The sequence below is a fragment of the Carcharodon carcharias genome, chromosome 12 (assembly GCF_017639515.1).
Source record: "Carcharodon carcharias isolate sCarCar2 chromosome 12, sCarCar2.pri, whole genome shotgun sequence".
NCBI lineage: Eukaryota > Metazoa > Chordata > Chondrichthyes > Lamniformes > Lamnidae > Carcharodon > Carcharodon carcharias.
In genome coordinates, this window is record NC_054478.1 from 23,419,699 (window position 1) to 23,436,418 (window position 16,720).

General features: G+C 42.8%; 1 protein-coding gene across 5 annotated transcripts in view; it reads left to right on the forward strand.

Annotated features, from left to right (window-relative positions):
- hspbap1 (hspb associated protein 1) overlaps window positions 1-16,720 on the forward strand; it is a 79,297-nt gene that overhangs the window by 21,085 nt on the left and 41,492 nt on the right. For all 5 annotated transcript variants that reach the window (XM_041200062.1, XM_041200063.1, XM_041200064.1 and 2 more), the window contains exons 3-4: window positions 5,742-5,926; window positions 12,328-12,464. In XM_041200062.1, coding sequence (XP_041055996.1) covers window positions 5,742-5,926; window positions 12,328-12,464 — 322 coding nt within the window. The remainder of the gene's footprint in view (window positions 1-5,741; window positions 5,927-12,327; window positions 12,465-16,720) is intronic.

The window sequence follows — 16,720 nt, forward strand, 5'->3', positions numbered from 1 at the left end:
AGCCTAGAACTTTGTGCTCAAGACTTTGGAGTGGGACTTGAACCCACAACCTCTGACTCAGAGGTGAGAGTGCTGCCGACTAAGTATTGATAGATTTAACTGTGGTAATTTGCTCTTGTGGAAGAAACAGTCAGCATGTGAATTATACCAAAGCACATTTAACGGCTTTATTGAGACAGGATTTGTTTCTCCAAATCACTTTAGAAATTGTACAATGTGACCTTTTCCAGGAAGTTAGTTACATCTCATCAGCAGCAGTCATCATTAGAACTTGGGTCATTTGTAATATTTTCATTAGCCTTTTATGCTAAATTCTGATGGAACCACTGACCCTTCAGCTTCATTTTTGGTTCAACTGTCTTTAAACCGTTGTCAAGGTTACGGGCTGTATTGTGATGCATGTAGACCATTGTAATCTAATTTAATACTGATTACTGCATTAAAATTTTCACACAGATTTTAATTTTCTACACAGACTGGTGAAGCAGAGCAGCTCAGGTATTAGACGCAATAAATTCCTAGAATGTGTTCAAGGCTGAATTAAAAAGAAAACTTTCATGGGATGTGGGTGTCACTGCATTTATTGCTTATCCCTAATTGCCCTTGAGAAGGTGGTAAAGCGCTTTCTTGAATGCAAGCGAGTGATTTGTTAGGCCATTTCAGAGGGCAGGGAAGAGAGAACCGCAATGCTGAGGGCCTTTTTTCCATCTTTCATGGGATGTGGGTGTCACTGGCCAGGTCAGCATTTTGTTGCCCATTCCTAATTGCCCTTGAGAAGGTGATGGTGAGCCGCCTCCTTGAACTACTGCAGTCCATGTGGTGTAGGTACACTTACACTGCTGTTTGGAAGGGAGTTCCAGGATTTTGACCCAGCTACAGTGAAGGATCAGCGATATGGTTCCAAGCTAGGGTGGCATGTGGCTTGGAGGGGAGCTTGCAGGTGGTGGTGTTCCCATGTGTCTGCTGCCCTTGTCATAGAGTCATGAAAGCATACGGCACAAAAAGAGGCCGCTTGTCTCATTGTGTCTGCGCTGATTGAAAAGCGAGCCACCCAGCCTAATTCCACTTTCCAGCATTGTCCTATGAGATGGTAGAGGTTTGCGGGTGTGGAAAGAGCAGCGGTGAGTTGCTGCTTGAGTCTTGTGTATAGTACACACTGTTGCCACTGTACGTCAGTGATGGAGGGAGTGAATGTTTGTTGATGGAGTGCCACTCAAATGGGCTGCTTTATCCTGGATGGTATTGAGCTGCTTGAATGTTGTTGGAACTGCACTCATCCAAGCTAATGGAGAGTATTCCATCATACTCCTGACTTCTGCCTTGTAGATGGTGGACAGACTTTGGAGAGTCAGGAGGTGAGTTACTCACCACAGAATTCCCACCTCTGGCCTTCTCATCTAGCTGCACTATTTATGTGGCTGGTGTTAGAGATGGTAATGCTATTGAATGTCAAGGGGAGATGGTTAGATTCTCTCCTTATTCTTTAATGGAATATGGGCATCGCCAGCATTTGTTGCCTGTCCCTAATTGCCCTTGACCTGAGTGGCTTGCTGTGCCATTGCAAGAAGGCAGTTAAGAGTCAACCACATTGTTGTGGGTCTGGAGTCACATGTAGGCCAGATCAAGTAAGGATGATGGATATCCTTCCCTAAAGGCCATTAGTGAACCAGATGGGTTTTTTCAGCAATTGATGATAGTTTCATGGTCACCATTATTGAGACAAGCTTTCAATTCCAGATTTCATTAATTGAATTTAATCCCACCAACTGCTGTGGTGGGATTTGAACCCATGTCCCCAGAGCATTAGACTAGGCTTCTGGAATACGAGTACAGTGACATTAACACTATGCCAGTGTCTCCAGTGGAGATCGTCATTACCCGCCACTTGTATGGCATGAATGTTACTTCCACTTATCAGCCCAAGCTTGAATATTGTCCAGGTCTTCCTGCCTTCTGGCACACACTGCTTCAGTATGTGAGGAGTTGTGAATGGAACAGAATGTGTGTAATCATCAACGAACATCCCGCTTCTGACTATATAATGGAAGGGAGATCATTGATGAAGCAGCTGAAGATGGTTAGGCCTAAGGCACTACCCTGAAGAACTCCTGTAGTGATGTCCTGGAGCTGAGATGATTGACCTCCAACAACCGCAACGATCTTCCTTTGTGCTCAGTATGAGACTAACCAATGGAGAGTTTCACCCCTCATTCCCATTGACTCGGCATCAGTGAGCAAGTTTTTGCCGGAGCCACAAATAGGCCAGACCTAGGAAGGATGGCAGATTTCCTTCCAGGAAGGGCATTAGTGAAGTAAGTTGGTTTTTAACAACCATGTGGCAATTTCATGACCATTATTACTGATATTGATTTTTTATTCTAGATTTGTTTTATTTAATTAAATAATTGAATTTAAATTCCGCAGCTACTGTGAGAGGATTTAGATTTATGTCTGCAAATCATTCGTCCAAGCCTCTGGATTACTAGTATCATAACCACTATGCTATTGAATCTCTTCTGAACTGATGGGTCATACTCGATTTAATGATTGAGTGACAAATCAGAATTATTTGACAATCTGACAGTAAAGGAACCTTTTTCAAATTGTGACAATATATTTTTGAGTTTCACATTGTGTTTTGAGAAGGGAAGGGTTTTAGATTTGAACAAGGCAAATATTGAAGGATAAAAAACAAATTGACCAGAGTTGATAATTTAAAATGTAAGGGAGGTAATTTCCTAGCCATGAATCATACCGGTAGGAAATACCTTGTATTTGTACAGCATTGGATATCTCTCAGCCCTGTAAACATGTTTCATGTATGATGAATTATTTTGATGTGCAGTCAATGCTATTATGCTTGTGAACCAGCAGCTGTTTTGTGCACAGTAAGATCCCATAAACAGCAATAAGCTGAAGACAATTGACCTTTTTTTGGTGGTGATTGAAGAAGCATTGTTGACCCAGACTCTAGGAGAATTTCTTGCCATTCTACAGATAGAACCTTGTGATCTTTAATGTCGACCTGAACCATTGGAGACAGGTGGAACCTTGGTTTAATATCTCATTCAGCATTGGCAACTTGGGCAGTGCAGCAGTCCCTCAGTACTGCACTGGACTGTCAGTATTTTGTGCTGAAATGTTGCAGCACTTGAACCATCAACCTTTTGAGATTGAGAGAGTGAGGACGCAAGCAAGTGAATCAAACAGGTACTGAAGCTAAGCATAGCTTCTCACTAGTTCATGGGTTTCTGTTAACAGCCACAGGTCACCGAAGGACAATTGTAGACCCACCTTGTCCTTTAAGGGAGTAATGAATTAGGGGACATGATTATGTGCCATAATGCAGTATAACCTTGATACCGGTTAATATTATATGAGGAAAAAGATGATTTGTGTAATACATTAGTTGTAACAGAATTTGTAGGGAATGTCTAATAAAAACACAATGATCCTTGAGTATAACTACAGTTGATGAGGCGTATCTCTTTTAGTAAAGGGCTATGACATGAATAATGCATAAAATAAAACTATTTCTCAATATATTATTGATGCCATTTGCTTGGTGCCTGTTATTCAATGTAAACAGGTTAAGAAGCTAGGCTAATAAAACTGCACTAAACAAAAATTGTATAAACTGATATGGAAGAAGCTTAAATAATGCCTGTACATATAGTTAAATATCAAGTTAAAAACAAAAAACTGCGGATTCTGGAAATCCAAAACAAAAACAGAATTATCTGGAAAAACTCAGCAGGTCTGGCAGCATCAGCGGAGAAGAAAAGAGTTGACGTTTCGAGTCCTCATGACCCTTCTACAGAACTGAGCGAATATAAGGAGAAGGGTGAAATATAAGCTGGTTTAAGGTGGGGGGTGGGGGAGAGAAGTTGAGGGGGGGGGTGGCGGTGGTGTGGTTGTAGGGACAAGCAAGCAGTGATAGGAGCAGATAATCAAAAGATGTCACAGATAAAATTGTAGCACATCTTACACCTTAAACCAGCTTATATTTGCTCAGTTCTGTGGAAGGGTCATGAGGACTCGAAACGTCAACTCTTTTCTTCTCCGCCGATGCTGCCAGACCTGCTGAGTTTTTCCAGGTAATTCTGTTTTTGTTTTAAATATCAAGTTACTTCGTCAATGTCTTTACGGTAACTGAGATCTCTGACCCATTGAAGGAAAAAGCTGGGCTGCAATTTTCACTGGGTTCAACAGATACCAGGGACAACAACATATTAATTGTGGCAAATGGTTTTATTTAAATTGTTTTCTTGTGAATTTTGTACTCATCAAAGTGTGGGATATAAATGCTGGGGAAATGAATTTTTTCTATGCTGAGCACTCATTTTCCACATTTAGAGGTCAGCTATAGCATCGGTTAGGCACAGAATGTGCTGCAGATCCAACCCCAAAAGTGTGTTCCTTATTCCACCAGAGTACCTGTAACATTTTTGATTAACAGCCATCCTGTGAGCTCTTTGAATGAGATTGGCAATTTAATACTCATGAATGCAGTTAGAGAGAGTTGTTTGCGGTGGTACCACGTTCACTGGGGACTGAACTGAGAGTGCTCATTTCACTGTTTGGCCACAACCGGCTTTACCTCTTATTTGGTGTTGTGTTTTTTTAAAAAATATATTAAATTTGGATGCTAATTAAATTTCACATCAATAATTCGCCATTCTTTCTATGAATGGCACCATGGAATGGTTAGACAATGGTATTTCAGCTGGCTGCAGCATTAGTTGTCGCTTGTTTAACAAGTGTAAATTTTTGTGTGTTAACATCACAAATAATCCTGAGAAATGTCTGATTGGAAAGGACTCTGACCTATTTAAATCTGTATGCCTTTGTTGACCTCTCTTTCTGTGACATTCAGACTGCCTTTTAAATAGTTTCATATCAACAGACCCAAGGGTATTTTTTGTAATGTGGCTCACTTTTCTATTTTAATGATGCAAAGCACATTTTCACCTACCTCTTTCCAAATGTTAAGTATTCTGCTGCTAATGTGCAGGCTGAAGTCTGAGCACTGTTGTTTAATAACCTTCTGCTCCAGATACTAAAGAACATTAACTGATGATTTTTTTTTGATGGGGAGAGAGTTTAAGATGTGCTACAGGACATAATATATCAGAAAAACAATGGTAGTTTGACACCATAAACATTACTGGTTTGACACGGTTGTTGAATAATGTCTTGTGTTCCAGAAGGTTGGATGTATTTAAGCGTGGAAACAATACTTCAGTGAGCGAGTGATCAATCTAAGTAAAAGATGCCGTCGAGAGATGAAAAAGCATTAGTATTAATTAATTCAGACACAAAGCAGGTAGATTTCTTACAGAAAATAACATTTTGCGGTGCAGTATATGAGTAATTTGAGACATGACCTCGTAAGTATAATGTACTGCCTGCAGTAACAGTGGTTTTGAATGTAAGGTTCCCAATGTTCTTTGCCACGGGAGTTATTCTTGCGTTTGGATTAGATCTGTTATAGTCTAATCAATAGCAATTTATTATTAAGATTTGTCAACAATTTTCGTTATCATTTTATCATGTGAATACCAGAATGGTAGAATGAGAACTGGATGAACCTTGGTTTTTCATTGTCTATCAATTCCTATTTCATTGAGGTAAAAATGGCACATTAGATGCAAATACAGTGCACAAAAATACTCATAAAACTAGGGTAGGGCTACTTTCCTGTACATAGCTCAGTCACCTTAAATGTTTGTCTTCCCTAGTTCCTCAGTTTGAAACACACTGTGAGTATGTACAGGCCACACTGCAGGAGTTCTTAGTCTGGCTTCATGGTGGATCTGATGTCTCAGCTGGACTGTTCGCTGCTTTTCCCCGGTCTCGGTATTGGGCCTATGCTGACTACAAGTATATCGCCATGACCTTTGAAGAGAAAGCCGAGGTCTTTCAGGTAAGCAAACAGTTCAAAATGCGTTCAGAACAAACTGGTCATCGCTAGATGTCCAAAAATTCTATGCAACGTTATAAACCCACAACAAAACATTTTGTTAATCAGAAGTGAATACTATTAAGTTTTAATAAAATATCAGCTTTTTGGATGAGATGTTAAACTGATTCCGCATATACTTTGTATATGGACATAACAGATCCCATTGCACTATTTCAAAGAAGACCAGGTGAGCTCTCTCTGGTGTTGTAGCTGATATTTATCCTGTAATCAGTATCGCTAAAAACAGATTATCTGGTTATTATTACATTGCTGTTTGTAGGACCATGCTGTCTGCAAATTGACTACTGTGTTTTCCACATTACAACAGTGACTTCAAACATACTTCATGGGCTTCAGAATGGTTTGGGATGTCCTGAGTTTGTGAAAGGTGCTATATAAATGCAGGTTTTTCTTTAAGAGTAAAAAATTATTACCAAATATTGGTTGAGACTCCTCCATTTTAAAAAAAAACACTTCTGCTTGTAATGGATTATGTTCTTGGTTTCTGTCCTGCTTTTCACAGTGCACCCTGGATTAAATTTATTTGCTTAGAGAAAATGTTTCTGTCTGGTTATATATACATTGGGACAGGCCAGAAACCAAGTTTAGTCCAGGGAAGTCTTGATATGTAAGTGTTTAGTGCTGTTATTGTTGGATGAGACATGATTTATCAATCATCCACTGTTTTTGGACAGATTAATCTGTTTCCCCAGGAAGTGGTTAAGCTGTCCAATTCCTGTTGATCTTTCCAAGGGTTATGTAGAAGCATTTTACTGGTAACTATCATTATGTTTGAGAGATATAATTTTAACAATTCCTTTGTTGCAATTCAACAACAGAGACTGGCTTCCTCAAAGCCATCTGTTTGTTGCTTTGTGGTAGATCGGCAGGCAATGAAGTGGTGTGTAAAGTTATCAGAAACCGTATTCTGAAGGTTCACATTGAGCAGCTTCCATTATTTTCTGTTTCTGAATTCTATAGGGCAAAAGTGTGTGTTTGTGTGTGTCTCTTGCGCCACTGTTTGATGTACCTTTTTCAAAGTTAAGAAGATGATATGATGTCAAATGATGTAACCTGTAAACCAAAACACGGTGATAACGGTTCAACCTCTGGGCTCACCATAATTACCTTAATATTGGACATGTAAAGACACGGTGCGATATTTGAGCATGAGAGCTAATTTACACGATTTTTCTGTAGCATTGAACCCAAGGAAAAGAGCTAACTTAAAGCAAAAACCCAAAATATTACAAGCACACAAAAAAATGCAATAGTTGCTCACTGCAATGCCTTGTAATATAATGTATATTTATCAATAGAAAAAATATAAGAAGAAGATTGACTGCAGCGAAAAGAAGGCTTGTATTTATATAGTCTTCCATGACCTCAAACCATCCCAAATGAGAAATATCTGAAATGAAACCTCTGTTATAACGCAGGAAACCTGTTTGTTCTAACATTCTCTTCTACAAAATTTGCATTTAATGACATGAACTTTTCTGAATATATTGTTTTAATTATTCTTGATTAGCGCTTGATCAGGGATCAGTGCTGGGCCACAATTATTTAAAAAATATATTAATGATTTGGATGAAGGAAGTGAATGTACCATCACTAAGTTTGCGGATGACACAAAAATAGGTGGGAGGGCAAGTGGTGAGGATGACGCAAAAAATCTACAGAGGGATATTGACAGGTTAAATGAGTGGGCAAATACTTGGCAGATAGAATATCATGTGGGAAAATGTGAGGCTATGCACTTTGCCAGGAAGAATAGAGGAGCCGAATATTATTTAAATGGAGAAAGATTGATGAAAGCTGCAGCACAGAGGGATTTGTGGGTCCTCATGTATGAATCACAAAAAACTAACATACAAATTCTGCAGGTTATAGGGAAGGCAAATGGAATGTTGGCCTTTATTTCAAAAGGAATGAACTATAAAAATAGGGAAGTCTTGCTAAAACTATACAAGGCACTAGTTAGACCACACCTAGAATACTGTGAACAGTTTTGGTCCCCTTATATAAGGAAAGATATACTGGCATTGGAGACAGTCCAGAGAAGGTTCACGAGGTTGGTCCCAGGTATGGAGGGATTTTTTTATGAGGAGAGGTTGAGTGGGTTGGGCCTGTACTCATTGAAGTTTAGAAGAATGAGAGGTGACCTTATTGAAACATACAAGATTCTTAGGGGGTTTGACAGGGTAGATTCTGAGAGGTTGTTTCCCCTTGTGGGAGAGTCTAGAACCAGAGGGCATAATCTCAGAGTAATGGCTCGCCCATTTAAAACAGAGATGAGGAGGAATTTCTTCTCTCAGAGGGTAGTGAATCTGTGGAATTCTTTACTGCAGAGGTCTGTAGAGGCTGGGTCATTAAGTATATTCAAGGCTGAGATAGACAACTTATTAATCAGTAGGGGAGTCAAGGGTTATGGGGAAAAGGCAGGAAAGTGGAGTTGCCATAATCTCTTTGAATGGCAGAGCAGACTCGGTGGGCCGAAGGGCCTACTTCTGCTCCTATGTCTTATGGTTAATATACAATGACAGCCCATGCAGCCATTTTGCTCTTAATAAGATTTTACCAACAACAGTAGGGTTTTTTTTTGGTGATGCTAGTTAAGTGGCAGAATGCTGCCCAGAACACCAGGAAAACTCCATGTTCTCCTTTCTGAGGTGCCATAAGGTCTTTAACATCCCCCAGAAACCATTGGGACAGGCAGATTCGGCCTCAGTCTCAATTCCCATCTGAAGGATGGCACTTCCAATGGAGTGCCCTCTGTACTTTGAGGTCTCCACCTTCATGTGTGCTTAATGTCTTTGAGCCTGTTTTTGATCGACATCTCATGTTAAAATTTTGGCACTATTAACTTGTGCCTTTTTGTGTGCCAGTGGAAGATGCGTTGAGTGGAGGAAGTGGCTAAAGAGAAGTGAACGATTGTCTGCCAGCCAAATCCGAAACTACTGAAATGTTCTGCCAGGAAAGAGCTGTTTTAACAGATCTTCTAGGTTATTGATTTTAGCCAGTCCCTGCCATTTACATTTGCCTTGTAGCTGGGCAAGCATTAACATACCCTTTGGGAGCCCAGCGGCACTACAGCGGCTTATAAGCACTTTCAAAGTAGGGCAAAAGAAGGCACTGCATGTGGTGCATTGCAGCACTGTCCTTCACTGCTTGCAGTCACATTGCAAACAGAAAAAAAAATCATACAGCCAGCAGAGCATCAGCAATGACATTAGTGACTGTATCAGATGCATGCATGCACACACTCAGAGTGCCCTGCAGCCAACTGTTACCTCCCTCAGCTAAAAGAAGCTTAGTTAACTAGAAGGGGGCACTTAACATGCAAAGCCATAAGCTGGATATGACGTATATCGAATTGCTCTTTGGAAGCAATGTGGAAATGGTCTTTTATTTTTAGGGCCTTATTTGCACAGTTGTTCTGATCAAATTTCTAGCATCTTTGGTACAATATGAAGAGCTGGCACTGGTATGATGGCCTGGATTGCCTCCTTATGTAAAATTCTATTGTTTTGTTTGCTCATTCTGAGTTTCCACCGCATGACTTTGGAGGGCAGTAAGGTGCAAGCTCATAGTGTGGGACTGGAACAACGTGTAGGGTCAGTGGTGGCAGGTTTCCTTCTCTGAACTAGCAGTGGACTGGTTTTGTGTTTAAGGACAGATATATTCTGGTGTCACCCCACAAATTAATTCAAATTCACAACATGTCTTGGTGTAGATTGAACTCACGATCTCCACATCACTAGTCTAGTACCAGACCCACTGCAGTATTGAACTATGGCAATAAACCCCAAAACACAGCCAGAGGCTAGTAACTTTTATTCTGTGGCTGTTGCAATGTGAATAAGGTCTATGTCCAGCTGCTACAGGGAGTTTCATTAGAGACATTGTGCTAGCTTTTGATAAATCCCTTTGCCAAAATTTTAAGCTTTGTTTTCTTTGATGCATGTCTTCCTGGTACATTTAGTCCCGTGTGTCACTTTGAATGAATTGCCAACAGAAATTAAAAGCAAACTTAAGAACAGGGAAGCCAGCTCTTCATTACTGATTGCTAAAAGTTATAAATTAACATAATTTCATCCTGCTCAATGTTAGAATAGTGAAGTTATTGCCAGCTATAAATTTCTATCAGGGAACATGGAATGTACAATTTTGTTGCATATCATATATTTGCAGTTAAAGTGCATTGCTGCTGGATTATTGCTCCCATTACATTGAGTAAATGTCTTAGAAAAGTCAGAGGAAGAGGATTGTTTATTTTCAAAGAAGATTGCAATCAGTTATCTACTGATGTTTATCAGATTTAGAGCCCAAATAAAAAACTTAGAAAATGAAACTGAAGCAGTGCTAGGAAGATAATTTGTTATGTTCAAACAGTATTCTATCACCTTTCTTGGTTTCATCCTATAGTCAGAGCACCTCCCCTTGCTTGTAGAGTGATAGGAAATTATCTGGATGTTGTTGAAGGTCCACAAGGTATCCCCTATGAACATTCTTCGAATCACAGATCCATGTAGGTTTTTTTTATCTGTCTCTTCTGCTTCTCTCAGGAAATTACCTGGCTGGAAGGCTAGGAGGAAGGTGGGGGGAAGCGAAGAAGTGTTTAGCCATCATGGTCTGGCCAACCTAGTGTGGGGAAAGCTTGAGAGATCTACTCAATGAAAGCAAAATACTGCGGATGCTGAAAATCTGAAATAAAAACAGAAAATGCTGGAAATGCTCATCCGGCCAGGCAACATTTGTAGAGAGAGAAAAGCAGAGTGCATGTGTCAGGTCGATGATCTTTCACCTGAGGATGGAACGTTAACACTTTCTCTCTCCACAGATGCTGCCTAACCTGCTAAGCACTTTCAGCATTTTCTGTTGATGTCTTTTCCTGCCTGTGAATTGTTGATATGGACTGATGTGGCACAGAAGAAATTTATTAGCTCGTTGTACTTTGCTGGCTCTTTGCAAGAGCTACCCAATTAATCCCACTTCTGCCAATAGCCCTGAATTTTTTTCCACTTCGAGTATATATCTCATTCCCTTTTGAAAGTTGATGTTGCATCTGTTCCTACCGCCATTTTAGATGCTGCACCCTGGATCATCATAATTCGCTGTATTAAAGAAAAAATTCTCCCCGCCTCCCCCTCTGGTTTGTTTGCAAATTACATTAAATCTGTTTCCTCTGCTTTACGGACCCTGCTGCCACTGGAAACAATTTGACACTTGAATTGACCAACAAGTTTCATAAGTAGAGGGGTGGAATCTTGCTATTCTCTTGCAAAGGAGCCTGGAATTGGAAAGGAAAGAGCCCATGTGTTTGATGTGAGGAATGGGTTAAGAAAAAAATTAAAATACTTGAAAACACACAGCATCTGGCACGAGCCCTGACTATTAACGAGAAGTAACCAACACATGATCTCATGCAGCTGGCAACAATCGGGTTGTGATCAGTCCTAGATGACATCAGCATATTACATTTAACAAATTGGTTTGTGTAATTTCCCTCAAGACTGGCTTGTTAACAGGCAGAAGATTCCAGCTTTTAATTTAGATATAATGTAGGTGACAACATGGATTTTGGTAATAAGATGCAGTGAAATGTGCAATATTGGTGACATAAATTCCTTTAGAAAAGGGAGAAATGGACAGTGGAATACAGACAGGGAAGGAGATAAAAGGCCTGGTCAAATATTGTTTGTGCCTTGGAGGACTGGGTGGTGCACTGCTTAGTTCATTGTATTTTCACTTGTAATTGGGCTCAAATCAAGGCCATACTAATGGAATAAACATATCCTTTATCCATCCAGCTGTAAGAGCCTATTATAAATCAGGTTAGGGTCAATGCCACTGTGAAGTAATGAGAGAGAGCCAGTAAACAGCAAGGAAAAGTGGAGGACCTGTTATTTTTGATTGACTATTAAAAAGAAAGAATTGCATTTATATCGTGCCTTTCACAACCTCAGAATGTCCTAACACACTTTACAGCCAATGAAGTACCTTTTGAAGTGTATCACTGCTGTAAAGTAAGAAGCTGTCAATTTGCACACAGCAAGCTCACACAAACAGCAATGCGATAATGACCAGATAATCTCTTTATTTTAATTAGTGATGCTGATTGAGGAAAAATATTGGCCAGGAAACCAGGAGAACTCCTCTTCCCTACTTTGAAGTAGTGCTGGAGCATTTTTTTCATCCACCTGAGAGTACTCAGTTTAACGACTCATCCTACATGTCTTCTGAAAGTCAGATACAGAGTAGCATCAATGGAGACTGAGAGGAGTTGCGCATAGAGACTGAGCAGAATGAAGGCGTGAAAGACCAGTAATGGTGTACTAATGTGTGCATTTCTTTAGTAGGATATAATTTGGTCTGACTTTGGGTTCCCGGGGAGAGATGGACGAGATAGCACACTGTGGATTGGCAGCGAAGCAGCAAACACGCCCTGTCACCTTGATTCTTACGGATGCAATCTGGTGTTGCAAGTGCAAGGAAGGTATCACTAAGTTTATTTTAGATGGCTTTCCCCTGATTACTATATTTATTTACTAATTCCCCTTTCCCATATACTCATAATTTGCTGACTGAGATGACAGGGAAACAGTCTCCTCCTCCCCCCATCCCTCCCCCACCATTGCAATGCCTATTAAGGGCAGTTAAGAGGACCATCACCATAGTTTCCTCGGATAAGTCAGTGGGTTTAAAAAAAACTCTACATAGTTTGAAGGGCCTATATTCAATTCCTTTTGGTGCTAAATTAGCCAAACTTAGCCAGGGCCCTGGGTGGGAACTTATAGTTGCCCTCAGTGCTGCAGAAGGGAAAAAAATGAAAGATTTGCATTCATTTGGCACTTTTCAGAACCTACAAAGGTGCTCTCAACCAATAAAGTGTTTTTGAAGTGTAGTGACTGTTGCAGTGTAGGAAACGTGCAGCCAATTTGCAAACAGAAAATTTCCACAAACAGCAACGTTAAAATGGCCAAATGACCTGTTTTAAGAATTGATTTGAGGAACCAGGTGAGAGGCTAAGAGATTTTCTTTTTATGCAGAAGCATGTTAGGATATCAAATTTCCCACTAGAAACAGCAGTGGAAAGAGAATCCACAATAGCTTATAAAAATGAACTGATAAAGAGAATAGGTCTAAGTGGACAACTCTTTGAGAGAGACATACAGCACAGGAGCAACAGGCTGACTGGACTCCTTCTGTGCAGTAAGGTTTTAATGATTCTAAACCCACACTGCCACTACGTTTTTAGCAGGGTTTGGGGCATTGCCAGCATCACTGAAGATCTATCTCTCCATAATCAGAGACCGGTGTTGGATTCTGTCCGGAGCCTGTTCACAATTTAAATTAACAAAATTATGTGCACTAAACTAGTGCCAATTTTCACCTGGTCAACCTATGAAGCAAGGTTTGTAGCTGTGCTAATCTTAACGCAAGCCAGTGTAAAACCAGAAGTTAACGTTTGTGCAGATTACCCCTTTCCTGCTACTTGCTACTTGCTCTAACTGATTTTTGAACTGGTGTATGTATGCAACTCTACAACCCACATCAAGTCCTGTTCACCCATCAACCCTGTAGTTGCTGATCTGCATTGGCTCCACTTAAGCCTTGGTTTTAAGATTCTCATCCTTGTTTTCAAATCCCTCCATGACCCTGCCCCCCATCTCTGTAATCTCCTCCAGCTCTACAACCCTTCAAGATATCTGTACTCCTCTAATTCTGATCCCTTGAGTACCCCTAGCTCCTAAGTTTAGAAATTCCTTCCATAAACCTCTAAGCCGCTATACCTCTCATTCCTCCTTTAAGAAGCTCTTAAAACACAACTCTTTAACCAAGCTTTTGGCCATCTGCCCAAATATCGCCGTATGTGGCTCAGTGTAAAGGTTTGCTCTGTAAAACTTCTGTGAATCTCCTGCAGATGTTTTATTATGTTGAAGGTGTAATATAAATACAACTTGATGTTTATGTATTGTCCCAAAATTAAATAAATTTGACCTCATTGACAGCGCGTTTATGATCTGAATGCAGTTCCATGCATGTTCTTGAAGGTATACAGTACATCTGGGGGCAGAATTTTCCATTCTGGGTCTAATTCCCATGGCGGGGGTGGGAACAGGAGTCCTTCCCGCCATGGAGGCTGGTGGGAATTTGCGCCATATCGCGGGCTGGATGGTGCATGCCCCACTGTCATATCTGGGCGCCATGTTTAAAAGGCACCAGGGCATCAACCTACCCACCGTTCAAGGAGGAGATGGCCTGCCTTTCACAAGGAGTGGATTCATTGATGCCCCCCTGGAAGTCCTGCTGATTGAAGTGGAGCCCAGGCGGGGCGTCCTCTACCCACAGAATGGAAGGAGGAGGCTGAGCCAAAAGACCAACCCGACATGGGAGGAAGTCGAAAGGGTGGTCAGTGCCCATGGCCTCCATCAGAGGATTGCCCTGCAGTGCAGGAAACACATGAATGACCTCATCCACTCCGTCAGGGTAAGTGAACCGTCAACTGCTCTCACTCACCTCATTAAATGATAGAGGGGACATGAGCCTCAGTGGCAATTTGATAAGGTGATACCTCATAGATCCACTGCAGTCCATCTAGTCTGCAGTGGAGCGGCCACTGTGGGTCGCTGACCCTTCCACACAGTGAGCTCACATGTTGTCTGTGAGGTGAGGGCGCAGGGAAGGGGCTCAGGCATTGAGGGCACCAGTAAGCACTGCTAATGATATGCCTCTGTGAGCCTTATCATTCTATCTGCATGGGCTCACCGCTCTGGAGGGTGCTGCCCCAGAACCCTTGTGGGCAACCTGATCAATCACATGGCACACAATCCAGTGGGTTATTTGTAAAATTGGAATCACGAGAAGATATGTGAAACCCAATAGCTCTCAACCCCTTCTTCTCTGTGCAGGAAAAGTTATGGCACAATAGGAGAGAGAAGGAGAGGACTGGAGGGGATTGGCGATCCCAAGAACCTGAACGACTTTGAGGGGTGGGTAGCCCTGCAGGCAGGGGAGGAACTTGGCTAAGCCTGCAGAAATGGAGAGGTCGGCCGGCAGCTTCCATCCTGTAAGCATCCAGGCATGTCACATAGAAACTTAAGGGTCATGTGTTCCTGTATGTTGGAGCCAGCTCATGCGGTCATTCACACTCTCCTCTCATACCTACAGGTGCCAGCGGTGGGGGGGGCCAGGCAAGAGCATAAGACCTGTCCAGCAGTCACACCAGTCCACAGAGGAGTGAGGACCTTGGGGAGGAGGAAGAAAGTGCATCTGTAGAGGTGTCATAGCAGTTCACCTGCACCCTGCACCAAGGCAGAGAGACACACCTCGGTGGATAATAGATGTAGTTCAAGAAAGGTCTCTCATTCTGGTGGTCACTGCACGGGCACGTGTTCACAGCAGGAGGAAGTAGGGTCAACCACGCTCACGGGCATTCGGAGGACTGCTGAGGACATCTGAGTCTGATGACAAGGCTCTGGCATCGCCCCTGTACAAGATGCTGGAGAGGCAGCAAGAAGTGGTGGAGGCCCTCAACTGAGTGACACGTGACGTGGTGGAGTCCATCTGCCTGCTCTCTGATGAAGTGGTTCTGACCTGTGCACACATGGAGGTCTCTTTGGGGTGGCAGATGCCATGGAGAACTTGGTCCAGCAGATTCTGCCGGAGATGCGTGCAGACCTGCACTCCATCGCTGTGTCCTTAGGTGAGCTTTCGCAGTGGCTATGTGAGAGGGGGATAGGGCACCCTGACCTCCCTCCAGATGTTTCTTCCCCACCAGGATTCATGCAAGGCCCTCGGGCACCCAGCGGGAGGGGGAGTGGTTGTTGGACATCCATGGGACCTCCACTCAGGACATTGAGGCTGTCCGGCTCTTCGGAATCCCCGTTGCATGTGACCTGTTCAACCTCGTCCTTTGTGACCACAGCTGCCCCACAGCAGGACAGCCAAAGTAAGCCTCCAGGCATCGGGTCTCCAGAGGACAGCCGTCAAAGTCATCCAAGACAGCGGGGCAAAGTGGTCAGCAGGTGCCTCCACCCCTGCTGCAGATGCCGAGAGAGCACCTAGAAGAAGTGGTGGGGAACGAAAGATTAAGAAGTTTTGATTTGCCATGTGGCTGCACGGGTGCACTATGATTGTTAATCATATGACTCTTTTGTAAATATGCTGCTGCTTGAAGATCCACCTCCTGGAAGGAGCTGCTGCTTTGAAGATCGAACTCCTGGAATCTGCTGGGCCGAGAAGATCTGCGTGGTTGTTGCTGCGCCCAACCGTTGCAGCGTGTGGTGTTCCAGGGTCCACAGTCGCTGGAGGCCTCCATCCTGATCACCACAAGCTGCCCCAGCCCTCTCCAGGTAAAGTGCTGACATTTGCATGCCACATTGGTCCAGATGTGTTCTGGGGCAGCGTGAAAAACCCGCTGGTGGTGGGTTTGATTGGGCGGGGGGGGGGGGGGGGGGGGAGGGGGGGGGGGGGTACGGGACGATTCCGGTCAGGCCTTTGTCTGCATCCCATTAACGGGATGCCAAACGGTTTCAGGATGGCCTCTGGCAGGAGTGACAACACACCGCAATGAGCGGGAGCGTACGTTCCTGCTGTCATTTCATGCCGCCGGAAAATCGATTTTTCTGCTCCCACCATGTTGTTTCTCTCTCCTCCCCCCCCCCCCCCCCCCCCCCCCCCCCCCCCCCCCCCCCCCCCCGCCCCACCATGGCACCTGCCATTAAATCTGCCACAGAGGTGGGGGCAGGT